The 26,220-nt window shown below is 38.0% G+C and overlaps 1 protein-coding gene across 1 annotated transcript in view; it reads left to right on the top strand.

Moving 5' to 3' along the window:
- The first annotated feature begins 5,058 nt into the window (after positions 1 to 5,058).
- YIPF4 (Yip1 domain family member 4) overlaps positions 5,059 to 26,220 on the top strand; it is a 31,005-nt gene continuing 9,843 nt past the window's right edge. The window contains exons 1-4 of the mRNA XM_080812740.1: positions 5,059 to 5,346; positions 16,445 to 16,598; positions 17,889 to 18,060; positions 20,607 to 20,684. Of these exons, the coding sequence (XP_080668866.1) occupies positions 5,268 to 5,346; positions 16,445 to 16,598; positions 17,889 to 18,060; positions 20,607 to 20,684 (483 nt within the window). The 5' untranslated portion in view covers positions 5,059 to 5,267. The remainder of the gene's footprint in view (positions 5,347 to 16,444; positions 16,599 to 17,888; positions 18,061 to 20,606; positions 20,685 to 26,220) is intronic.

The following is a 26,220-nucleotide window of genomic DNA, read 5'->3' as shown; positions in this document are numbered from 1 at the left end:
CAACAAAATATGTATCACTCATCAAATTAGCACGTTTGAAAAAATGATTATAGCTAGTGTTGATAATGGAAATGGAGCAGGGAAAAAAGTACTCTTACATTCAACCAATGGAGGTACAACTTCTTGTTATTTCTATAACAGGACAAGTTACAATATGTATTTAAACACTATAGATATTTGTACCCTCTTTGACCTCAGTTATTTCTCTTTGAAAATCTTATCCTAGGGCGCGTGGATGGCTCAGTGGGTTAAGGCCTCTGCCTTCAGCTCAGGTCATGATCCCGGGGTCCTGGGATCGAGTCCCGCATTGGGTTCTCTGCTTGGCAGGGAGCCTACTTCCTCCTCTCTCTGCCTGCCTCTCTGCCCACTTGTGATCTCTTCTGTCAAATAAATAAATAAAATCTTTTTTTTAAGATTTAAAGATCTTAAAAAAAAGATTTTATTTATTTATTTGAGAGGGAGAGGTCACAGGTAGACAGAGAGAGAGGGGGAAGCAGGCTCCCCACTGAGCAGAGAGCCCGACGCAGGCCTCGATCCCAGGACCCGGAGATCATGACCTGAGCCCAAGGCAGAGGCTTTAACCCACTGAGCCACCCAGGTGCCCAATAAAAAAAAAAAATGAAAATCTTATCCTAAAGAAACATTCACGAATATGTACAAAGCTGAAAGTTTATTTATCATGGTACTGTTTATAATTATGAAAATTTGGAAGGAAATCCAATGTCCAAAGATAGGGAATTTTCTTTAATAACTATAACATCTTCACTAAATGAAATAAAAGGCAGCATTATAAATATAGAAAAATATATGGTGACATTTAAAATATTAATGTTATAAAACTGTGTATGAGATAATATATTTTATATACAAAATCCTTAAAAAAAGGATTGTAAAAATTTACATGAAGATGTTAATGGTATTTACCTCTATAGGTAATATAATAGGGCTATTTTTCCTTTCTATTTTCTCTAATAAGTATGCATTAATTTTAAGATGAAAAAAGTTATAAAGACAACCAAAAAACAAGCCATGGGGTTCCCACTGGAGTTTGAGGTAATCTCAGTGACCATCACAGTTAAAGTTTCTTAGTCTGAGTAAACTAGCCCTCTTAAACAATAGTTAAAACATGAAAGTCAAATTAGCAAACGAAACATAGCATTTGAAGGTCAACAAAACCATTATTTAAAGAACCAAAAGAGGACATGAATTCCTGAAACAGGATTCCACAGACAAGAATCACAGTCTAAAAATCTCCTGACCTCAGCTGCCCAAAGTCTGGATTGGAGGAATGGATGTCTACAATTTACTAAGATTATATGACAACCCAGTGACTGAGAATACAGCAGCCCTTGCACAGCAACATCAAAACTACTCTTTTAAGTGCTGTTGTGGCCACTGCAAGTTGAATGCAAGGTGTCACATTCAGTAAACAACCAGAGCTGTGTGAAGTGACCCACTAACTGGAATAGAGCCAAAATCCAAACAAAACAAAACAAAACAAAACAGCACCACCATAAAACTTAAACATCAAAGGGGGAATAATGAACTCTGAAGAGTAGCAAAACACAATGAGGTTTCAGAGCATTGAGGTCGGAACCCTGGAGTTGGGTTACCAGGGTTCACATCCTGATTTTGCCAATGAGTATTTCCGTGATCTTTGGCAAGTGATTAATTTTTATATGCCTCATATTCCTTATTGTAAGATGGGAAAAGAATACCTACTTCATGAGTTTGTAATGAGGATTAAATGATGTAATGTAAAACATTTACGGTAGTGGGGTGGGGGAGGCACAGTTGGTTGGGTATCTGACTCTTAGGTTTGGCTCAGGTCATGGTTTTGGGGTTGTGGAAGTGAGCCCTGTGTTGGGCTCCATGCTCAGTGCAGAGTCTGCTTGAGATTCTCTCTCCCTTTCCCGCTGCCCCTCCCCCTCCCTTCTTCTGGAATAAATAAGAAAATCTTTTTAAAAAGCACTTAGAGTATTACTTGGCACATAGTAAGTGCCATGAAACTGTTAGCTAAAAGTATCCTCGAAGGATCACTATTACTGTTATATATCTAATTGGAGTTTCAGAAGGAGAGGAGAGAGAGAAGAGTAGTGGCACTATTGGAAGAGATAATAACTAAAATACTAAAATTTTCAGGAACTGAAGAAAGACAACAACCTTGAGGTTCAGGTTACCCAATAAATTCCAAACAGTATACCCAAAAAGAAATCCATACCACTTACTCATTTCCATTTCCATTCTCTGCATACAGAAAGGCAAACACATATTAAAAGCAACCAAAGAAAATAGAGAAATCATCTTCAGTCAAATGAAGCTCATTTCCCAACAGCAACTAGAAACGAAAGAGAGTGGAATATCTTCAATGTGTTGAAAATATTTTTAAAGATTTTTTTTATTTATTTGAGAGAGAGAATCTTGCTTCCAAAGAAAGGAAAAAGGAATGAAGAAAGGTGATCAGGGGTTTGTGGGGCACCATCGAGTGGACCAAATACATATTATGGAAATACCAGAACGAGGAGAGAGAGAGAAAGGGATAGAGAAATTATTTGGAGATAAAATGACTGGGAATGTGCAGGTTTTAGAAGAGAGAGTTGAAGAACCAGAGGAGTCACCAACTGATTGAGAAGCTAAGCACATCCAACTCCTGAAGTGAGCGTGACAGTTCATCTGGGTAACTATCACCTCTGTGGGGTCACAGCTAATTGTCTAGTGGCCTCTGTTGGTTAACAGGGTTTGCAAATAGCAAGAACACTTGAATGTAAACCACAGGACCATCAGGAGTAGCTGGAACTCACTGCATTTGTTCATCACCATATCTAAGAAGAGGCTCACAGTGCAATGGCTACTGCTTCACTTCTACCTTACAAATCTTGTACAAACTATTCTTTTGAGAAACTCTAACCTGAAGGCATATAGGAATATAAATTCTACAAATCATAGTTCCAACTTAACTGAGTGTATCCAGTACAAGTGATCACATCCTTCAAATGTTTGCTCAACTGTCACTTTCCCAATTTTGCCTATTCTGACCATCCTATTTTATTTTATTTTTTATTTTTAAAAATATGGAACACTTCATGAATTTGCATGTCATCCTTGCACAGGGGCCATGATACTCTTCTCTGTATCATTCCAATTTTAGTATATGTTCTGCCGAAGCGAGCACCTGACCATCCTATTTTAAATTGCAACTCATCTCACCTCCTTTGCAAGCTAACTGTTCCTAGATTGCCTTTAAATGGTGGTGTTCCAAAGAGTATCATTCTTGGTACTCTTCTCCCACTCACCACACTCTTCCTGGGACATCTCATCTATATTCATGGATGCAATTACCAACCATACACTGATGATTACAACACTTTATCTTCAGTTCAGAACTCTGTGCACTGAGTCTTTATTACCGAAGAGTAACTAGTCAGCTCAACCTGCATATTCTTAAATGCATAGTGTTCAAAACTTTCCCCTCTCCCCATATAAGGTCCTCTTCTTCCTCTTCTTCTGTTTCATCACTTGACAAATAACAAACACTTCCAACCACCTAAGCAAGAAACATGAAATCACACTAGGCTCTTTCCTCTTCTTTAATCCAAACTCTTCCTATTGATCATGAAGTTCTGGGAGTTCTTAAACTTAGTATATCTCATATATGTTTCCTCTTTGCCATCTCCAATGCTGCAACCATAGTCCAATACTTATATTTCTGCAAAAGTCTCATACAAGTATGTGCTCTCGATATCTGATATGTCATTCCTTTGCTTAATTCCTTTAATGGTTCCTCCAACACTTCCAGAAAAGAAGGGGGAAAAAGCCAATCTTTTGAATAGCATGCAAGATTATTAATGATCTTTTTAAAAAAGATTGTATTTATTTATTTATTTGAAAGAGAGCAAGTGAGCGCACACAAAGGTTGCAGGCAGAGGGAGAAGCAGGCTTCCCACTGAACTGGACCCTCAGTGCAGGACTCAATCCCAGGACCCTGGGATCGTGACCTGAGCCAAAAGCAGATGCTTACCCAACCCAGCCACCCAGGCGTCCCTTATGATCTCTTCTTTACCTATTCATGCAATCTCATCTGTAGCCATTTTCTCCTATGAGACTTAAACTCCAAAAAAATCTAAATGACTTCCGGTTTCCCAAGTCCATTAAACGATCTCTGGAATATTAGGACCCAAGCTGACAGCACCCCACCCCCCGCCTTCTTCCCCAGAAGTTTTCACCATCCTCTAGGTACCAACTTAATTGTTATCTCCTTTGCAAAAACTTTCAATATCTCCTTCTACTCATTGATGGCCATACCACGCCTTCCCATTGCTCTACTGCTGATGCATCATGCATCTCTGCAACTCTGTCTCATGTTTTACCCCAAACCCTCTCTCTCCAGATTGGAAGCCACAATGTAACTTGTATATTAAATTTAAGTATATTTATTTAAGCATTTAAAAACGTAGATGGGTCCGTAAATTTGGTTAAGTTTATCAACAGACAGGGCCTTGTAGTGAAAAGAGCACTGGACTAGAAGTCAGCAGATTTGAGTACCATCCTAATTCTATTCCCTCCTTATTTGGGCCTCAGTGGTCCCCCTCATAATGTAGCTAGAGTACAGCCCCAGTTTCCGGGTGGTAATTTACAACTTATCTGTTTCTTTATTATTACCCAATCCAGCCCCCTTCCTTTCACACGTGACTCTCGGAGGCGCTATATAATTTACTCAAAATCCCATTACAAGTAATCAATGTAATGGGAAAGCAAAGCAATCTTGGTATCCTAGACCGGAGCTGACCTCTAGGAACGTTCCTAGTTCTAAAATTCTGTAACCCATCCACTTAACAAAAACGTTGGAAACAAGTAAAGAAAAGCTACAAGCGAAGAGACATAAAGTAAACAATAGCAGCCAAAAAAGTAGGCGAAACATTGAGGTTCCACGAATTAGAGGCGAACTTCCCGTCCTTGGGTCAACTTCCGGAATCAACAACGGAGAGACCCAATCAGAACCTTTCTCCCGGGAGCCAATGGGAGAGCACATTACAAAGAGCCAATCCAAGGGCCGCTGTCACTGTTGTGGTGCTGTCAGGGCGCCGGCGTCGTGGTGCTTGGGCGGTCGCCACCAAAAGGACTTCGGTGGGGCAGTCTCGGGGGCAGCTCGTCTCCGGCCTCGCTGCCCGCCTGCTCTTCCCGGCTCGCGGGCCTCAGCGTAGGGTGTGCGTGCGGGCGGGTGCCTGGGCCGCCTTGGGGCCTGGGCCCAGCCGCAGAGGGGTCGCGAGATGCAGCCGCCGGGCCCGCCCCCGGCGTATTCCCCTACGAACGGGGACTTCACCTTTGTTTCTTCGGCAGACGCGGAAGGTGAGGCTGAGCCCCAAGAAGGCCTGTCCCCCCCAGTGGACGCGGGGTCCCACGCGGCGGGCTCTCTCTGGTGCTGAGGTGGTTGCGGCCGGGTGGGGACGGGCAGGAAGCTGACTGGGGACCGGAGCCCTCTGCGCCTGCCCGGCCTTCGGGAAGGGCCTGAGTGGCGGGCGGGGGACGTCCCAAATTACTCGTTTGGCTTCTGACTCGCCCCGCACCTCAAGTGAGCCCACGCAACAGTAAGATTTTATTTCTGCAGTGACTTGCTGTTATTCAAAAAAGCGGTGGTTGGATTGGCCAGGGTAGGTGTCAGAATGAAAACAGTGTAGGGGAGCGGTGTTCCTCTTGTATTTATGGATAACTTTATGCTGGAATTAGATTCGGTACTGCGAATACAAACTTCCCTCTGGGAGTTCGTGGGGGGTTTTTTGTATTTTGGTTTTTTATGGACTCTGATATCTTGCGGAGGTCCCAGTTTTCCTCCCGTTTTATAGTCTTTGACCTCAATATTCAGAGAAGTGGGCCCAAGTATGTTTGAAACTTCTTGTAATGCAGTTGGGTTGTTCCCAAAGGCTTTTACTTAATTCCTTGTCCTGTTGTGAGGAAGCAGTTCTGCTAGATTTTTTTTTTTTTCTACATCACAGGAAAGTTTGTTTTGCTCTTCTCTGTTCCTTACCAGACTCTTTGTAACCCGAATCTTTCTCTGCTAGTCAGTTTCAAATTTTACTTTTATTAGACTATGTATAGCGGACTTACTGCCTGATAATAAAAAAAAAAATAGATTACACATAAAGCTGTAGAACTTTCAGTCTAGAGAAGAAGAACCTGGAGTTTGCCGAGAAATCTGGTTTCAGGGGCGCCTTCGTGGTTCAGTCGGTTAAGCATCTGCCTTAGGCTCAGGCCAGGATCCCAGGGCCCTGGGATCAAGTCCCACCTGGGCTCCTTGCTGGGCAGGGAGCCTGCTTCTGCCTCTGCCTGCTGCTCCCCCTGCTTATGTTCTCTCTCTCTTTCTCTCTCTCTGACAAATAAATAAAATCTAAAAAAAGAAAGAAAGAAAGAAATAGGGTTTCAGAGTGCATCAGTTAGTGTAGCTTGTTTTCCTTTTCTCTGTTTTGTTTTCCTCTTGATTTGTGAGTGGTGGTGTTTGAAAAGAACCAATGTTGCACTGTATGTTAACTACCTAAAATTTAAATTTAAAAAAAAGAGGGGGGGAGGTGCCTGGGTGGCTCAGTGGGTTAGAGCCTCTGCTTTCAGCTCAGGTCATGATCCCAGGGTCCTGGGATTGAGCCCCGCATCAGGCTCTCTGCTCAGCGGGCAGCCTGCTTCCCATCTACCTCTGCCTGCCTCTCTGCCTCCTTGTGATCTCTCTCTGTCAAATAAATAAATAAAATCTTAAAAAAAAAAAAAAGATTTTCTTTAGGGGCGCCTGGGTGGCTCAGTGGGTTAAGCCTCTGCCTTCGGCTCAGGTCATGATCCCAGGGTCCTGGGATCGAGCCCCGCATCGGGCTCTCTGCTCGGCAGGGAGCCTGCTTCCCCCTCTCTCTCTGCCTGCCTGCCTGCCTACTTGTGATCTCTTGTCTGTTAAATAAATAAATAAAATCTTAAAAAAAAAAAAGATTTTCTATATTTTTCAGAGCACAAGCAAAGGGAGCGGCAGAGAGAGGGGGAGAAGCGGGCTTCCCGCTGAGCAGGGAGCCCAGTGTGGGGCTTGATCCCAGTACCCTGAGATCATAACCTGAGTTGAAGGAGGACGCTCAACCAACTGAGCCACCTAGGTGCCCCAAAAATGAAAAAAACTTTTGAAAAATGAAAAGCACACATAATATTGTGAGGTATTTAAGATGTGTATAAAAGCAAGTTCCTTAAGTACAAGTTAAAAGGACATGAGCTATGTATGAATAAGCCAGTAAATGAGTAAATAAATGAATAGTGAAATCCACCCTGAATACTCAAGTTGATAGTGAAAAACCGTATCCAAAAGCAGCAATGAAATGCATGTCCTTAAATGCAAGAACATAATGATATATATATGTAAAGTGTAGTATAGAAGTCTTCAAGGATCCTTTGACTTTATTGTGTATCAGAAAAGTAAGTAAGTCTTTAGCTGGTTTATGTCCTGGGCACTTAGTAATAAAGAATCTGCCTCAGTCAAAATTTGCATTTTAACAAGATTCCACTGTGACTCATATGCATATTAAAGCTTGAGAAGCACTGATTTAGAATGTTATGAATGGTTAGAAAGGGAGGAAGGAAATTTTTTCTAGCTGTAAGATCAGGGACAGTTTAATGGAGATATTTTGCCAAACTTTGAAGGATAGATAATGTTTTATATATAGGATGGACTAAGTACCTCCATGTGCAGGGGTCTGCTTATGAAGAAGTCCCTGACGGCAAGAAATGGTCTAATAAGAGAGATGCATTTCATTGTACATAGTAAATGGTTTAAAAAGTATGGTTCAAAGGAGGAAGTGGTTTCTGCAGGAAGGATGAAGGAAGTCTTCAGGGATGACTTATGAGATGAGGTATATTTTGAAGTTTTTTTTCCAGTTGAACAGAGGGAAAAACATTCAGTTAAGAACTGTGCAAGCACAGTACCTGTTGGAGGCTGTCCCTTGGTCTTATACTTTCTCATCTTCACAGACCTAAAACAATGCTGATTTAGACCATGAGCTCCTCACAGTTGGAAGCTGTGCTTTGCTTATTTGCATTGCCTAGCACGGAGCTCAACACTTGCAGGAACTCTGTGATGAATGAATGACTACATGATACTTTTTGATTAAGATAAAGGTGTTGTGCTCCTAGAAGTGAAGCCAATACTAATTCAAGAGAAATTCAACAAATAGTTTGAAAGGTAATGAATAGAGACAACTAAGCAAGAAAGATTATCTAAGCCACCTGATAGCCATTTTCCTGTCTTCATATTTTTCTACCTCTAAATGTCTTTGTATCTATTTTGAAACATTTATCTTTCCTGCAAATCTGAAAGGAAAGGTTTCTTCTCTCCTTTCCTAGGATAAGCCTCTACTAGTGCTTTTATGCCCATTATCTTCCTGCCTTTTATGGAACCTTTCTTTCTCTTCACTGTTTTTCTCTCTAGCATTTTCAATGTCTCCTGTTTTTTTCCATCTCTACCATCACTCACAGGTACCCTCCTAGCTGACGAATTGTAAATTAAATCTACTTCCCTTTTTCCTTATTTTCACAGCCAGACTGTTTTTTCCTGTTTTTTTTCCTGTTTCCTCAGCATCCAACAATCCCTACCACTCTGTTGGCACTTCCCTTGGCTTCCTTTCATCTGCAGAAATATCTTCAACAGGTTTCCCAGCAGGAAAAGGTCCATGAGAATATAAATTTGACATATGACAAATAATGTGTTAAGCTAAATTCCTTAATGCAGAATTCCCAGAGCCTTTAATATGCAGTATTAGTTCTAAAACGCCAAGTGGGGGTTGTGGTATGCAGGATTTTCCAAACTTAGTGAACATCAAAAGCCTTTCGTGAAGGGCATGTCATAGGATCCAGATTCCAGATTTATACACAGAATGTGTATAAAGAAACACTTAAGCTATAAAGACAAGTTCATTTGCTTTTTGCTTGATTATTTATGTTCTTAATGATTTGTCTCCACCCTATCTTCTACAGCTTTTGGAGATGAACTCTGTGCCTATCAGAAGCCTTCAGCTTCAGTGCCTTTGTTCCTGCCATTTTTTTTCCTCGGAGTGATTTCTCTTCTCATTACTTCACTGTTCATCGGCTATCCCTCATAGCCAAATTCAGGTTCTGCCTCCATATAGCCTTCCTGCCCACTTCTCTGGTAGCTTAGGCCTATTTACTCCTTTGGCACCTATGATCACTGGGCAATTTGCATTGTTGTTTACCTACAGAAGAGTGTGTTTTACAGTATAAAGAGGGTTTTGTGTTACCTGTTAACCTCAATTAGATTTTTAAATTGAGGTATAATTTACATACCCTAAGTGTCACCCTTTGAAAGCATACAATTCAGTGGTTTTCAGTTTATTCACAAAGTTATACAACTACCACCACTGTCTAAGCCTAGAACATTTCATCACTCCAAAAAAAGCTACCCTATACTTGTTTTTAGTCATTCTTTGTTGCCACCCAGACACTGGCAACCACTGATTTACTTTCTATCTCTATAGATTTGCCTGTTCCAGACATTTCATGTAAGTGGGGTAATATGTGACTTTCTGTATCAGGTGTCTTTTTTTTTTTTTAACTATTTTTTTAAGATTTTATTTATTTATTTGACAGAGATCTCAAGTAGGTGGAGAGGCAGGCAGAGAGAGAGAGAGAGGAGGAAGCAGGCTCCCCACCCAGTAGAGAGCCCGACGAGGGGCTCAATCCCAGGACCCTGGGATCATGACCCAAACTGAAGACAGAGGCTTTGACCCACTGAGCCACCCAGGTGCCCCTGTATCAGGTGTCTTTTACTCAGCATAATGTCTTCAAGTTTCATCCATGTCGCAGCCTGAATTAGTGACTTTTCCTTTTTCTGGATTAAAAATGTTCCATTGTTTGGATATATAGTACTATCAGTTAGATTTTAAACTCCTCACAGTATCTCACTTCTTTATATCACTCTCAGGTCATCAAAGAAATAAGCTAAGTAATTCAGAAGAAACTGTTAGAGTAATTGATTGATATTGAAAAAAGGACGATACTAAAATAAAAATGACTTAATGTTTGTGATATAGTTCCTCTTGCTAAGGGCCAGAAACTTATCTGTAGTCTGTGTCTCACTTTCTCATATTTACTTGGTCATCAGATTATTTCATACTACCTCCAGAATAACTAAATAATGAATCTATTCTTCCTTCTCACTGCCTTGAGCCTTTACCATTTCTCATCTCTGCTGTAGCTACCTGACTGTACTCCCTGTTCAGATCTCTCCCCTCTTAGGTCAGTCTTCCATCTTGCAGCTAAGATTAGGTTTCCAAAATACAAACCTTGTTTTGTATATTTGCTTTTTTTTTTTTTTTTGGATATTTGCTTTTTTAAGGGCTTTAATATCACTTACTGATTTAAGCTATTGGAAGCTATTTGCCCTTCCGTTCATTCGTTAATTCAACCAGTACACATTTGTTGGCTGCCTACTATGGGCCAGGCACTGTTATAAGTGGTGGGGAGATATGTTCAAAACAAAACTACAACAAAACACTTAGTTCTTGCCATCATAGAACTTACAAACATTAACCAAATAATCACACAAATACGTTATTATAAACAGTGATAAATGCTCTGAAGGAAAAGTCCAGGGTATTATGAAAGGAATCTAATCTAGTCTGGGAGATCAAGGAAAATTTCCTTAAGCAAGTACATATGAGAACTGAAGAATGGATGGCATTTAATTATCTGAAGTTGGATTAAACAGCCTGGTATTCATAGGAGGTAAAAGGGATCCTGGTTTGTTTAATGAACTTGAGAGGCCTAGTGTGGTTAGAGCACAGTGCAGAAAATTTTTCTGGAGGAGTAGGTAGGGTGCATAGAGATTGTTGGACCTGAGCTGAAAAAGCCGCGGAAGGCCACTGAAGGATTTGAAACAGGAGAGTGAAAGAATTGCGTTTTAGAAAGAGTCTTCTGGCTACAATTTAGAGAATGGATTGTAAGGAGACAAGAATGATTAGGGAGAAGGCGGTTAGTAGACTATTACAGTCAGGCAGGCAGGAGATACAGTTTGGTCTAGCTTGTGCTTGGGGTAGAAATGGAGAAAAGTGGATAGGTTCAAAAATATTTAGAGGTGAAAGTGACAGAATTTAGTGGTGGATTGGTTGGAGCAGAAAGCATGTGAGTGAAGGAAGTTGTCAAGGATTATCAAGCTTCCAGTTTATAATGCTAAATGAATAATGGTACCATTCACTGAAAGAAGAAACTGGAGGAAGACCTTAGATACTAAGAATTTAGTTTTGGAATACTGAGTTTTAGGTGCTTCTGACATAGTTAAAAGGAAATGTTAAGCTGATAGTTGGTTATATAAGTCTGTAGAAGTGGACTGTGCTCAATACATTGCTTTTTGAGCTCAGTCTTCTTCAGTCTTCTTGCCCCCTGTTATGGTCTGAATATTTGGGTCCCCTCCGAAATTCATTATATTGAAATCCTAATGCCCAGTGTGATGGTGTTAGGAGGTGGGGAACTTTGGGGAGGTATTTAGGTTATAAGGGTGGAGCCCTCATAAATGGGAATAATGTTCTTGTAAAAAAGATTCTACAGAGCTTCCTATCCACTACTCCTGTGTTAGGATACAAGGAAAAATCTGTAAGCCAGGAGAGGGCCCTTATCTGACCCAGCAGATCTTAGACTTCTAAACCTTTAGACTTTAGCCTTGAAAGAAGACTAGCCATGTAAGCCTTTAGATCTTAGACTTTAGAGCCTCTAAAACTATGAGAAATAAATTTCTATTGTTATAAGGCAACCTGTCTGTGATCTTTGGTTACAGCAGCCCGAACAGACTAAGACACTCTTACATAGAAATTGTAATAGCATAATAATCCAATAGTTACTGTCGATGCTCTTTTGAGTGATAATTTTCTGTTAAGGTACCCAAACATTTAGCCTGTTCCTTGTGTGAATTTCCCCCTCCCCAAAATAGATATTATCTCTAATACAAGTTAGTAGTGTAGACAAGAGAATTGTTAATTTTTCTTTTATAAAAATTTCCTACTTGATTTTTAAAAAATTATATCCACGTGGGGCTCCTATGTGGCTCAGTTAAGTGTCCGACTCTTGATCTCCACTCAACTCTTGATCTCAGGGTAGTAAATTCAAGCCCCGGGCTGGGCTCTGCAGTGGGCATAGAGCCTACTTTAAAAAAATATCTGTGTCCATATAGATATTATCACAAATATCATCTATACAATTGGCTAATGAAGTATGATATGTGGTGTATAATGGGGCAAGAATAGCTTTTCTTTCCCGTTTGAAAGTTGAAAATGACTTTTTAGACAGCCTTTCTTGGGGAGAAGAAAGGTAGTTAAGCAAGGTTTATTACTGTTTTAAAAAATTAAACTATTTCCATAAATTTTAAATTCATAAGGCATTATATACATTTATAAAAGTGATAAAATTACACAGAACTATATACACATACACACACAAATAAGTGGATATAAAACTGGTAAAATATGAAAAAAAAGCAAACTGTATCAATGATAAGGTCCTGGTTTTGGTGGTTATATAACATGGTACCATTGAAGGAAGCTGGGTGAAGGGTACATCTAACTTTTCTGTACTAGTTTTGGAACTTCCTGTGAATCTATAATTATTTCAAAATAAAAAGTTTGGTTAAAAGATTCATAAGACAAAAGAAATTTCTGTTAAATACGTTTATGCCAAAATGAGATTTAATTTTTCCAAAGGTAGGTTCAGGAGATTTAATTGAATTTTTTTAAGTTTCTTTTTCTTTTTGAGTCATTTTTTACATACAACTTGGGGCTAGAACTCATGACCTTGAGATCAGGAGTCACATGCTGTCCAACTGAGCCAGCTGGGCACCCTGATTTAATTGATTTTAATTAATATTGTATACAATATAAAAATGTACTAACAGTGTTGAAGAGTAAAGGTACTAAAACCATAAAACAGTATAAATAAAAATATAACCTAAGACACAATCTCATATGAGGCTTTAAAAATGTTTCTTACTGTGTGAATAATAAAAATTATTCTTCCTTGGTGCCTCAGTCAGTTAAGCATCTGCCTTCTGCCCAGTTCATGATCCTAGGATCGTGGGTCTGCTTCTCCCTCTGTCCCTCCCTCCCCCTACTCCAGCTCTCTCCCCCTGCTAATGCTCTCACACTCTCTCTCTCTCAAATAAATAAAATCTAAAAAAAAAACTTTCTTATGAAATAACGTCAAAATCCAATGTAAGTCTAGGAATTACAAGATTGTTATTTACTTCCATCGGTTTCTTTGTCTCTTTTCATTGCCTTATGTAAGCATTAAAATGTTTTTATCTCTAAAATGGAACAATAGAATTTATCCTTTCAGTGTGAAACATGTGCTTGTTTTATTTTGTTGCACAAATACTCGGTTCTGTTTTAGATTTAAGGACACATGAATTTTGTTTTCACATGAAATGAGAATTTTTATCCTTGCCCTTGTTGCTTGTTAAATAAGAAAAAGCTTCTCCACATATATAATGTTAACAGGTATCAACAAAATGTTAATTATTCTTTGCAAAACACTCTTCTTTCTCAGAAATTTAGAATTCATCTAGTTGCAGATCAGTAAATCTCATCCTGAGTATAATATCCTATAACACTAACCGAGTTCTTCCTCCTCTTTCCAAGTGAAGTTCTCAGGCTCAGAAGATTCACAGAAAAGATCCCTCATCTTTTAATATACTTGAGTTTAAAGGGAGGGGAAAATTACTATTAAATCTTATCCTGCAGTATTTCCAGGTGGCTTTCAGTAAAACTTGACATTCACACATACTCTTCCTCATTCTCAGGTAAACTAGTGGAAACGTTTTTAAGATTTCCTTTTGCAGTAGATTTTTTTCAAAGATTAATTTATTTTATATCCACTTATATTGGGGCGCCTGGGTGGCTCAGTTAGTTAAGTGTCTGCCTTCAGCTCAGGTCGTGATCCCAGGGTCCTGGGATTAAGCCCCACATTGGGTTCTCCGCTCAGCAGCATGTCTGCTCCTCCCTCTCCTTCTATATCTCTCACTTTCACTCTCTCTCAAATAGATAAATAAAATCTTTTTTAAAAAATCTACTTATATTTATTATCTTTACATTGGTTTTACTTAGCAAATGACAAGAATATTATAAATAGTATAGCAAGAAGGAATTAATTTAAAATTAATGTTTTATAATACCTATCCTGGAGTTGACAACCAAGCTAGCTGATTCTTAACTCTGGTTTAACTTAAGAAACCTGTGCTCCTGGAGTAGTTTGGAATCTTCTTGTTTTCTCACATTCTTGTTAACATGTTAAGCTAACTACAAGTTTTTTGACTTTCTGTTGCTTTTTCATACCCCCACCGAATTATATCTTGGGAACACTAAGGGATGTGTCAAACTGCTATTACTGGCATTCCTGCATATGTCCATGATATTTTCCTACTTTATAGTAAATGGGATGGAAAAAAACCCCTACAAAATGAAGCTAAAGGTACCTTTTTGAGGTTCTGGCATCCATGCTATGACAAACTGCTGAACATAAAATTCTTCACCAAATTCTTCACCACAGCATTTTTTAGTACTATAGTTTATATATCCTTTTTTGGTTTAGATTAAGGACTGTTAGGTGCAGTCCTTTCTGGAGTCCAGGAAACAGTTGTTAAGGTCCTTTCCTGCCTCATAATTCTAAAACCTTTAATGGTATTGCCATACTGATGACTTCCTGATCTAAATCTTCCTCTTGTTAAATCGAGAAAAGCACTCTTTTTACCTATTGGAAATGGAATTTTAGTTATATTTCACCTCTTTTATTTATTTCTCAATTTAGATTGAAACAAGCAGAAAGTAATTTCAGGGAATATTTTAGTCCCAAGATTCTATGATAGCATTTACAGGAACTATTTTTAGACTAAATAGGGAAGGACATGAATTCAAAAGTACTTGCATTTTATTTCAAGCTGAGTTAACTCCCTTTTAAAAACTTTTTAGAATCATATACTTCTAAACCTGGAAAGTATTTTGAGTAGGAAACTGGAGACAGAGGACATTAATGATTTGCTGTATCAGTAGCTAAACCAGGATTTATCCTCAGAATACAAACTTTGTGGGGCGCCTGGGTGGCTCAGTGGGTTAAGCCGCTGCCTTCGGCTCAGGTCATGATCCCAGGCTCCTGGGATCAAGTCCCGCATCGGGCTCTCTGCTCAGCAGGGAGCCTGCTTCCCTCTCTCTCTCTGCCTGCCTCTCTGTCTACTGTGATCTCTCTCTGTCAAATAAATAAATAAAATCTTTAAAAAAAAAAAAAAAAAGAAACTTTGTTACAATTAATTGCAGGAGTTGTCGCAACCAGAATAAGATGTGACTCATAATTGAGCCACTCATTAATTGAAGTGTAAGCCAAAATTTTAATAGCAGTTCTCGAAAAGTAACCTAGAATTTGGAGTAATGTGCAAATTAAGCTCTTTATATTGTATATGATCTTCAGGGAAGGAAAGTGTGTGTTAAGACTATTCTGGTTTGTCTTTGCCAAGATTTTTGTCTCAACTACCACTCCAGTGTTGAGGCTTCTAGTTAACAGCAGTGATGGTTGTTTAACAGTGTGTATTGTCTGGTCCTACAGATTTTTTTTTTTATACTTAATTTCTGTATGACCTCAATCCCTTTACTATTGCCATTTGTTTTTCAACCAGATAATGCATTTGTACTATTTTAATTATCTGTAACCTCTAAGGCACTGTTGAGACTATGAATGGAATTTATTTTGTAATGTGGGTAACTGAATCTCTTTACTCCTTTTTAGAGTTGCCCTAAAAGCAAAACAAAAATCCCCAAACATCTTCATTTTTGCCCAAACTAAAGATGAATGATGTCATTATGTAAAGAAAAGGGCTGAAATAGCTGGGAACTGTTACTAGTCAAAGTTATCCAGAACCAAGCATTAATATACAAAGCACTTAGCATAGATATTTGGTGATTTAAATGAAAAGAATGTGTAAATAAATACATGAAATGTAGGGGAAAGCCATTTGCAGTTTTTCTTTAGCAAATTCTATTTAATGGCTTACATGTGTATGTATAATGCCTTTAGAATTTATACAATTTGTTCTGAAGCACATAGTGTGCATAATAATGAAGGGAATCCAAAATGATACCATGTAATATATTTTGTATATATCATCCATATAAAGTTGCTGTTATAAGTCTAAGATTCTTTTACCGGTCTAGCCAATTATCTGAAATCTTTTAAGTGTCTTCACTTCCCTCATCTTTCATTTTTTTGTTGTAAAATAAAAGACGGTTTTTAGATATTTATTAGCTGTAAAATAGGATTATATGCATTAGCAGATATTCATAGAGATCTTCAAATTATAATTATTTTACTTGAATATTATATTCATGTTGGTTAAGATTCACACATTTTTACCTTGATTTATAGTTTTGTCCTCTTTCCTCCTAAGATCTCAGTGGTTCAATAGCATCCCCAGATGTCAAATTAAACCTCGGTGGAGATTTTATTAAAGAATCTACAGCTACTACATTTCTGAGACAAAGAGGATATGGCTGGCTTTTGGAAGTTGAAGATGATGATCCTGAAGATAACAAGCCACTCTTGTATGTAAAGATCATATGTGTTTCTTTGTTTTTTAGAACTAGTTTATGGGATGATTATATTCTTTCGTGTTATTTAAATACAGGTATGGCTGATCTTAACCGTTTTGGTTAGACTATTAGGTGCTTTTCAATTTTACTAGTATTTAGAAAAATTAAAATAATGAGAATATTTTAACCCAATTGAGTGTCAAAAATGGAAAGAATCATAATTCTGTATATTTGTCTCGCTCACATGCAGAATCGCAATTCTGTATATTTGTCTCGCTCACATGCGGGTACCTAAGCCCACACACAGACACACACACAGATATTCCAAACTGTTAGGGCTTGGGCTTATAGCTATCTCAAGTAAACATCCAGTCTAAGTAAAAAAGCAGACTGCTTGCTGTGGAAATTAAGTTTAAGGCAAATTAAAACTTCCACAAAGATTAGCACTCCAAAATCTCTCCCATGCAGAAATTGTAGACGTAGCACTGGCAGGACTAGAGGGAGTCTTTCACTTTCTTCATAGTACTTGAAATTTTTCAAGTGATTATCATTTGAGAAAAAAAAGTAAAGAATTTAACAGCATTAGAAAGAACCTGTAGCTCTGTGAAATCAAAGCATTATCAGGTTAATTTCTGTGGTAATTGTTGGTAGATTAAGTGTTAAAATGTTCTGTTTCTTAATATTAATATACTGTATTTCATCAAATTTAAAAGAGTGAATTATAAGATGCAGTTATTTTATGTTCATCAATAAGGGGTAACAGTATGTAAGGCAGCATAAAGCTAAGACATCAGAAGGCTATCTTGTTAGTGTAGGGATAAATGAGAAACAACCCACCCTACAAAAAGAGGCAGCAAGGATGTTTGCTTGTCTCAGTTTGGCAGGGGTGGGGTGTTAGAAGAAAAATATCCCCTGAGAATGGAAACCCCACACCGGTTCTCATAGGATTGCAGTCTGAATTATCAGTATGGTCAAGAAGGGCTCAAGCAGAAGATTTTATTTAAAGTCATCTCAAAATAGTGGCTCCAGGAGACTGTAAAATGGAAAGGCAGATCTTGGAAGAAGTTGGCTTCACTCCAGGCTGACAAGGTAAGACACCAGCAGTTGTGACAAGCATCCTGATTTTAGAGAGGTTAAAATGTTGAAAATGTACACCATGGAATCAGGGAAATGCTGTACTTAAAATGCAGTGCTTTGTTGACCAATGGAGATGACACTGTCATATTTAAACTTTAATTTTATTGCAGCTGTCTCAGTATTCAGAAATGCATGCTTTTCAAGAATTTTTATTTTATATTATAGGGAGGAACTGGATATCGATCTAAAGGATATTTACTACAAAATCCGGTGTGTTTTGATGCCAATGCCATCACTTGGTTTTAACAGACAAGTGGTGAGGGACAATCCTGACTTTTGGGGTCCTCTGGCTGTTGTTCTTTTCTTTTCCATGATATCATTGTATGGACAATTTAGGGTAAGTATATGTTACTTTATACAAATTTGAAATATTTCAAGAGCTTTAAAATTAAAAATAGCCAAATGTTAACTGTAATGCTACATTATGTTTAAGAAATGCTTTACTTTTACCCATTATTTCTAACTTCTTCATCTCTAGAACTCTTTTTAATTAAATAAGTGAGGTGTACTTTAATGCTTTCCAAACTTTTACATCATCATTGTTATAGATAGTACTAACAATTGTATTGCAACTGGGTAAACAGATGAGACTACTCTCAGCTGAGCGAAAGTGACCAAAGTGACCAAAAGGGCTGCCCTTGCCCTTTGTGATTTCTCCCAAGGGATGAAGAGTTTGAAACACAATACTCAGCATGTTCTTACCTTTTATTTATTTTCAAAATAAATATTTTAGGGGCTCCTGGCTGGCTTGGTCAGTGTAGCAAATGACTCTTGATTGTGAGTTCACACCCCACACTAGGCCTAGAGCTTACTTTAAAACATAATAGTAAATATTTTAATAAATAATGACAAGGATTCCATCAGAATTTGTTTTTATATAATACTTTGTTCTACTCTCAGGGGTTTTATCTTTATTATCAAAACAACATACACACATTACTCCTTAATCCCTAGTTTAAGGCTTTATGGAAGTAAAAAATAACTCTCTATCACTGAATGATTGAGAAATGAATTCATTTCTTGTTGCTTCTGTAACAAATTTCCACAAGTTTTGTGGTTTAAAACAGTGAAAATTTATTTTACAGTTACAGAAGTTGGAAATTCAAAATGAGCTTGAAGGAGCTAAGATCAAAATGTCAGCAGGGCTGGTTCCTCTGTAGGCTCCAGGACAGATTCTGTTGATTGCCTCTACCCATGTCTAGAGGCTGTCAGCTTTCCTTGGTTTCTGGTGGCATGACTATCATCTCTGCTACTGTGGTCACATTACCTTCTTCTCTACTGTAGTCAAAACTCCCTCTCCCTCCTTCTTTAAAGGACAGTTGTGATTATATTTAGTGCTCATTTGGATAATCCAGAATAATCTCCCAATAGCAAGATCCTTAATGTAATATAACACTAGTCTCATTAATATTTACCTTAGATCAATAGTTTATATCAAGTATTCTGTTGGAAATATGAGTTGAAGAAGTCGAGTGGGGATTCTGATCTACTACTCACCACTAATCCTTCACCTAGAACATCTCTAATTTTATCTATTTTGTATAATCTTTCATTTGAACAAAGGATTATAAGGCTAAAAACAGATTACTGCCTCCATAGAACATCACTCAGTTTGGTTTTACTTGATGTTTTCTGTGACTAGATTGGGGTCATGAATTTCTGGCAAGGATACTATTTTGTGTCTTCAGTATACTATCAGGGAATATGTAATATTGATACATCTTTTACTGGTGCCTTTAACATTGGTTGCTTGATTAGGTGATAGGGTGGTATCTGCCCAGTTCCTCCACTGTAAAGTTGCTATTTTTCCCTTTTAATTAATAAATAAGTATCTTGTGGAGATACTTTATGACTATGCAGACATTGTGTTTCTCATCAAACTTTAGCTCACTAGTTTTAGCATCTGTTGATGGATCTTGAGTTCAGCAATTACTACCATAGTGTTTACTGCATGGCGGTGTTCTGTTTTCCTCATTCCTTCCACATGTATTGATTGGTATCCTCTATGGAATAGCTACCCATACTTTGCCATTGCTTAAATATTGTTGTATTTATTTATGTCAGTATGGAATCATGAGTATTTATTTTATTTTCTGGATTATAACCCAGTGCTATCATTATTTATTTTATTGGTGAGATTATTCCAGCTTAAGCATCAGGAACTCCTTCAGGTTAGCTTCTGTGTTCTTTCAACATCTTCCCATTAGTTTTTTGAGCATTTCCTTTTCTTCTAAGTCCATAGAGTGTTCTGGGCTCACCTTTTATCTCCCCTGCCCCAACCCTTGTCATCAGTTATTTATCAAAAGAATCCTAGTTCCTTTTATCAGGGAATGATACTTAGAAACCAGGATCTGGGCAATAAGTATGCTTATTTTGCTGTTGGGTCTTCATTATTTCTAGACCCTGCAAGCAGACAGAACTTGGAGATAGAGGCATATATGATTGTCACACTAAGTCTCAGGAGTTAAAATTACCTGAAACATCTCCCAGTTACATATATAATTAATGTAAATTTTAAAGACCTTGGAAGAAGACCTATAAGTCCTTATAGGGATGAATTTTCCTTGCAAGATGTTGTAAACCAGAGGTTTGGAAGTAAATACTTTGCTCATTTTTTACAGTAATTTTTGATCAGAGATCTTGAAATACTGAGATTTCCTTAGGCAATTGATCATTGCTAAATTTTCATCTTGGATATAAAATCTTATTAACATACTGCATTCTTACTAGGTTTTGGAAAGATACCTGGGAACTCGAACTCTCTATGACCTGAAATTAGATATAGCAAACTGTCTTACATAAGCAGAGAATTGACTTCGAGGGAAATTATCACCGTATTTGGTACAAAGATATTAATTGCATGAATTTTTTTTTTCCCTTAAGGTGGTCTCATGGATTATAACCATTTGGATATTTGGTTCCCTAACAATTTTCTTACTGGCCAGAGTTCTTGGTGGAGAAGTAAGTAGTTGATTTTGAAAATAGCCTTTGTTTCTGATCATAAACTTTATTTTTGGCATTGTACATATTATCAGTAGCTATATTCATCATAATTCTTTCTTGTCCCAGAATTGCTTTTAAGTTACACTACTTCCCCTAAGATGATCAACATACTAGTATTGTGCATACTCAATAAAGGTTACAAGAAAGGAAGAAGAAAGAAAAGATCCCATACCACTCATAAGTAATGTACAGCTTTTTAGGGAAACATAATTTATTTTCTAGTACAGCATTTCTCAAATTTTTGATCTCAGGTCCCCAAGGAGATTTCTTTGTGTGGGTTTTATTTATTAATACTTACCATATTAGAAATTAAAATAAAATTTTTGAATATGTATTTATTCATTTAAAAATAAAACCAGGGACACCTCAATGGCTCAGTCGGTTAAGTGTCTGCCTTTGGCTCGGGTCACGATCCCAGGGTTCTGGGATTGAGTCCCTGCTGAACAGGGAGCCTGCTTTTCTCTCTGCCTGCCTCTCCCCTTGCTTGTGCTTGCACACTCTCTCTCTCTGACAAATAAATAAAATCTTTAAAAAATAATGAAAATAAAAATAAAACCAAATACATTTTAACATAAATAATAAAAAATTTTTCTTTTTAATTTATTTACTTATTTATTTGAGAGAGCATGTGACAGGGAAGGGCAGAATGGGAGGGAGATCGAGAATCTTAAGCAGACTATGCTGAGTGCAGAGCCCAACATAGGCTTGATCTCATGACCCGAGCCAAAGCCAAGAGTCCATGTTCAACTGACTGTGCCTCACAGGTGTCCATAAATAATATGGTGGCTCAGTGGGTTAAGCCTCTGCCTTCAGCTTGGGTCATGATCTCGGGGTCCTGGGACCGAGCCCACATCGGGCTCTCTGCTCAGCAGGGAGCCTGCTTCCCCCTCTCTTTTCTCTGCCTACTTGTGATCTCTCCCTCTCTCTTTGGCAAATAAATAAATAAATCTAAAAAAAAAAAAAAAACAACAACACCAAACTGCTTTTTAAATAAAATCTTAAAAAAAAAAATGCTTATGGATACCCAACTCTGAATAACCATAGTTTGTCTTTCATTTGTTCTTTTAAGTAAAAATGGTGTTGCATGGTAAACACATCTAATTCAACGCTTCACTCAAACAGTTATAGAAGCGCTTTTCCTTGGGATAACTGTTGAACCAGGATACAACAGAAATGCTTTCTATGGGAATACCTAGGTGGCTCAGTCAGTTGAGTGTCTGCCTTCAGCTCAGGTCATGATCCTGGGGTCCTGGAATCGAGTCCTGTGTCAGGCTCCTTGGGGAGGAGCTTCTCCCTCTGCCTACTGTTCCCCCTGCTTGTGCTCTCTCTCTCTGACAAATAAATAAAATCTTAAAAAAAAAAAGAAAAAATTGGGGGCACCTGGGTGGCTCAGGGGGTTAAAGCCTCTGCCTTTGGCTTGGGTCATGATCCCAGGGTCCTGGGATCGAGCCCCTCGTCAGGCTCTCTGCTCAGCAGGGAGCCTGCTTCCTCCTCTCTCTCTGCCTGCCTCTCTGCCTACTTGTGATCTCTGTCTGTCACATTAATAAATAAAAATAAATAAATAAAAATCTTTAAAAAGACGAAAAATGATTTCTATGTACTTCCCATTTGTTATACAGAATGTTAAAGAGATATACTCAAAAGCTGAGATTTAATAGAATTAATCATTTTAACTGCTTCATTAAGGACATTCTTAAGTGAAACTAGCTTTTTTTCTTTTTCTGTGATTGTATAGTAGTGAAGAGTACAGTAACTACTAGTTTTTGCCACCTTGATTCACAGTAAAGCAGCACATTCTGCACAGTGTTGTTTTTCCCTGCTATAATGAATCCAATGAGAAAAGGCAAATAATGTTTTATTATTTTTATAGTAAATAGTTTTGACCTTCCAGTCTTCTGGAAGAGTCTCTGGGACCCTCGGTAGCCCATGAACCACAGCTTCTGAACCCATTAAAAAAGACTTTGTGTATTACTGTAAACCTAGGAATTCTAGCGGTTTATTCTCTTTTCTTTCGTTTTTTTTTGTTGTTGTTGTTGTTTGTTTGTTTTTTCTAGCAGTTTATTCTGTGGAGAGAGTAAAGCAGTGAGGATGCCAGGCAGAGTTACCTGGTGGGTGCTGACTCTCTATGAACATTGATGGCTAAATGCAGAGACCTTAAGCCCTTTTCTCATATTTGATAGAAAGATCTGCCAAGTCTGTTACTTAGCTTATTAGTTAGTTATCTGCTTTCCAGTTTCCAAAATTATGTTGCTGTTGTCCCATCTTCTCTTCTTCTGTTTAAGCCTCTCTTTTAAAAGAAAATTATGTCACTTATTAATACAATAAAACAAAGCACATAGTTTTATTTTGTAATACAGAATATGTACTTATACACCAGGCAAAGAATAATATGAAAATACCATCATTCATAAAGTGTCACAACTGAAAATTATTATAAAAGAGGAGGAAATAGCTTTCATCAAACTTTATTTTCTCCAAAGTAATGCAGTTATCTTACACAAAATAACACTTTGATTCTAGTAAATGGCTTTTCTTTCATTACACCCATTCTCTTTATATCATGTGTCTTATCTAAACTTACAGAGTTTAGTACCAGACTTTTTTTTCCTGGTCCTTTTGATGGTGTTATTTTTTTTCCCATTTTATTCGTATATATTTTGGGGCTTACATTATTGTGACTCATCTAAGGTATATGAACAATGAGAATGAACTTGATCTGCATTATCTATATTTGGAGGGTGCACAAAGATTTCATCCACAACCTGGTGAGCCTTTAGTTATCACTTCTTATGTGTGCTGAGGTGTGTGCCTTCAGGTTTATACATTTTTAATATATCAGTTAGGAACCAGTTCTCCTTTATACAGTGACCAACCTATATGACCTCTATGAATTTTTCTGTTACTTTGTTTCTCCCAGGTGTGTACCATGTTTTCAAATCCCAAGATATTTTATGGTTTAGTTTCCATTGTTTATGCTTCTTTTTTTTTGTTTTGTTTTGTTTTGTTTTGTTTTGAGGTGTGCAATAAAATGGGTGTTTTATTTGTTTTTTTTTTTAATTAAATTTTTTATTTATTTTCAGCGTAACAGTATTCATTGTTTTTTCACCACACCCAGTGCTCCATGCAATCTGTGCCCTCCCTAATACCCACCACCTGGTTCCCCCACCCTCCCACCCCGCCCCTTCAAAACCCTCAGGTTGTTTTTCAGAGTCCATAGTCTCTCATGGTTCACCTCCCCTTCCAATTTCCCTCAACTCCCTTCTCCTCTCCATCTACCCTTGTCCTCTATATTATTTGTTATGCTCCACCAATAAGTGAAACCATATGATACTTGACTTTCTTTGTTTGACTTATTTCACTCAGCATAATCTCTTCCAGTCCTGTCCATGTTGCTACAAAAGTTGGGTATTCGTCCTTTCTGATGGAGGCATAATACTCCATAGTGTATATGGACCACATCTTCCTTATCCATTCATCCGTTGAAGGGCATCTTGGTTCTTTCCACAGTTTGGCGACCGTGGCCATTGCTGCTATAAACATTGGGGTACAGATGGCCCTTCTTTTCACTACATCTGTATCTTTGGGGTAAATACCCAGCAGTGCAATTGCAGGGTCATAGGGAAGATCTATTTTTAATTTCCTGAGGAATCTCCACACTGTTCTCCAAAGTGGCTGCACCAGTTTGCATTCCCACCAACAGTGTAAGAGGGTTCCCCTTTCTCCACATCCTCTCCAACACACGTTGTTTCCTGTCTTGCTAATTTTGGCCATTCTAACTGGTGTAAGGTGGTATCTCAATGTGGTTTTGATTTGAATCTCCCTGATGGCTAGTGATGATGAACATTTTTTCATGTGTCTGGTAGCCATTTGTATGTCTTCATTGGAGAAGTATCTGTTCATATCTTCTGCCCATTTTTTAATATGATTATCTGTTTTGTGTGTGTTGAGTTTGAGGAGTTCTTTATAGATCCTGGATATCAACCTTTTATCTGTACTGTCATTTGCAAATATCTTCTCCCATTCCGTGGGTTGCCTCTTTGTTTTGATGACTGTTTCTTTTGCTATGCAGAAGCTTTTGATCTTGATGAAGTCCCAAAAGTTCATCTTTGCCTTTGTTTCCTTTGCCTTTGGAGACATATCTTGAAAGAAGTTGCTGTGGCTGATATCAAAGAGGTTATTCCTTATGTTCTCCTCGAGGATTCTGATGGATTCCTGTCTCACGTTGAGGTCTTTTATCCATTTCGAGTTTATCTTTGTGTACGGTGTAAGAGAATGGTCAAGTTTCATTCTTCTACATATAGCTGTCCAGTTTTCCCAGCACCATTTATTGAAGAGACTGTCTTTTTTCCACTGGATATTTTTTCCTGTTTTGTCAAAGATTATTTGACCATAGAGTTGAGGGTCCATATCTGGGCTCTCTACTCTGTTCCACTGGTCCATGTGTCTGTTTTTATGCCAGTATCATGCTGTCTTGGTGATCACAGCTTTGTAGTAAAGCTTGAAATCAGGTAACGTGATGCCACCAGTTTTATTTTTGTTTTTCAACATTTCCTTAGCAATTCGGGGTCTCTTCTGATTCCATACAAATTTTAGTATTATTTGCTCCAGCTCTTTGAAAAATACTGGTGGAATTTTGATCGGAATGGCATTAAAAGTATAGATTGCTCTGGGCAGTATAGACATTTTAATGATGTTTATTCTTCCGATCCAAGAGCATGGAATGGTCTTCCATCTTTTTGTGTCTTCTTCAATTTCTTTTAGGAGTGTTCTGTAGTTCCTCGAGTACAGATCTTTAACCTCTTTGGTTAGGTTTATTCCGAGGTATCTTATGGTTTTTGGTGCTATAGTAAATGGAATCGATTCTCTAATTTGCCTTTCTGTATTTTCATTGTTAGTGTATAAGAAAGCCACTGATTTCTGGACATTGACTTTGTATCCTGCTACATTACTGAATTGCTGTATGAGTTCTAGTAGTTTGGGGGTGGAGTCTTTCGGGTTTTCCTTATAAAGAATCATGTCATCTGCGAAGAGAGAGAGTTTGACTTCTTCCTTGCCAATTTGGATACCTTTTATTTCTCTTTGTTGTCTGATTGCTGTTGCTAGGACTTCTAATACTATGTTGAACAAGAGTGGTGAGAGTGGGCATCCTTGTGTTCCTGATCTCAATGGGAAGGCTGCAAGCTTTTTCCCATTGAGGATGATATTTGCTGTGGGTTTTTCATAGATAGATTTGATGAAGTTCAGGAATGTTCCCTCTATCCCTATACTTTGAAGCGTTTTAATCAGGAACGGATGCTGGATTTTGTCAAAAGCTTTTTCTGCATCAATGGAGAGGATCATGTGGTTCTTCTCTCTTCTCTTATTGATTTGTTCTATCACATTGATTGATTTGCGAATGTTGAACCATCCTTGTAACCCAGGGATGAATCCCACCTGGTCATGGTGGATAATCTTTTTAATGTGCTGTTGGATCCTGTTTGCTAGGATCTTGTTG

Source organism: Martes martes, assembly GCF_963455335.1.
Source record: "Martes martes genome assembly, chromosome: 9".
NCBI classification, from domain to species: Eukaryota; Metazoa; Chordata; class Mammalia; order Carnivora; family Mustelidae; genus Martes; species Martes martes.
The sequence above is the reverse complement of the archived record's forward strand: the minus strand, read 5'-3'. Positions and strand labels throughout refer to the sequence as shown.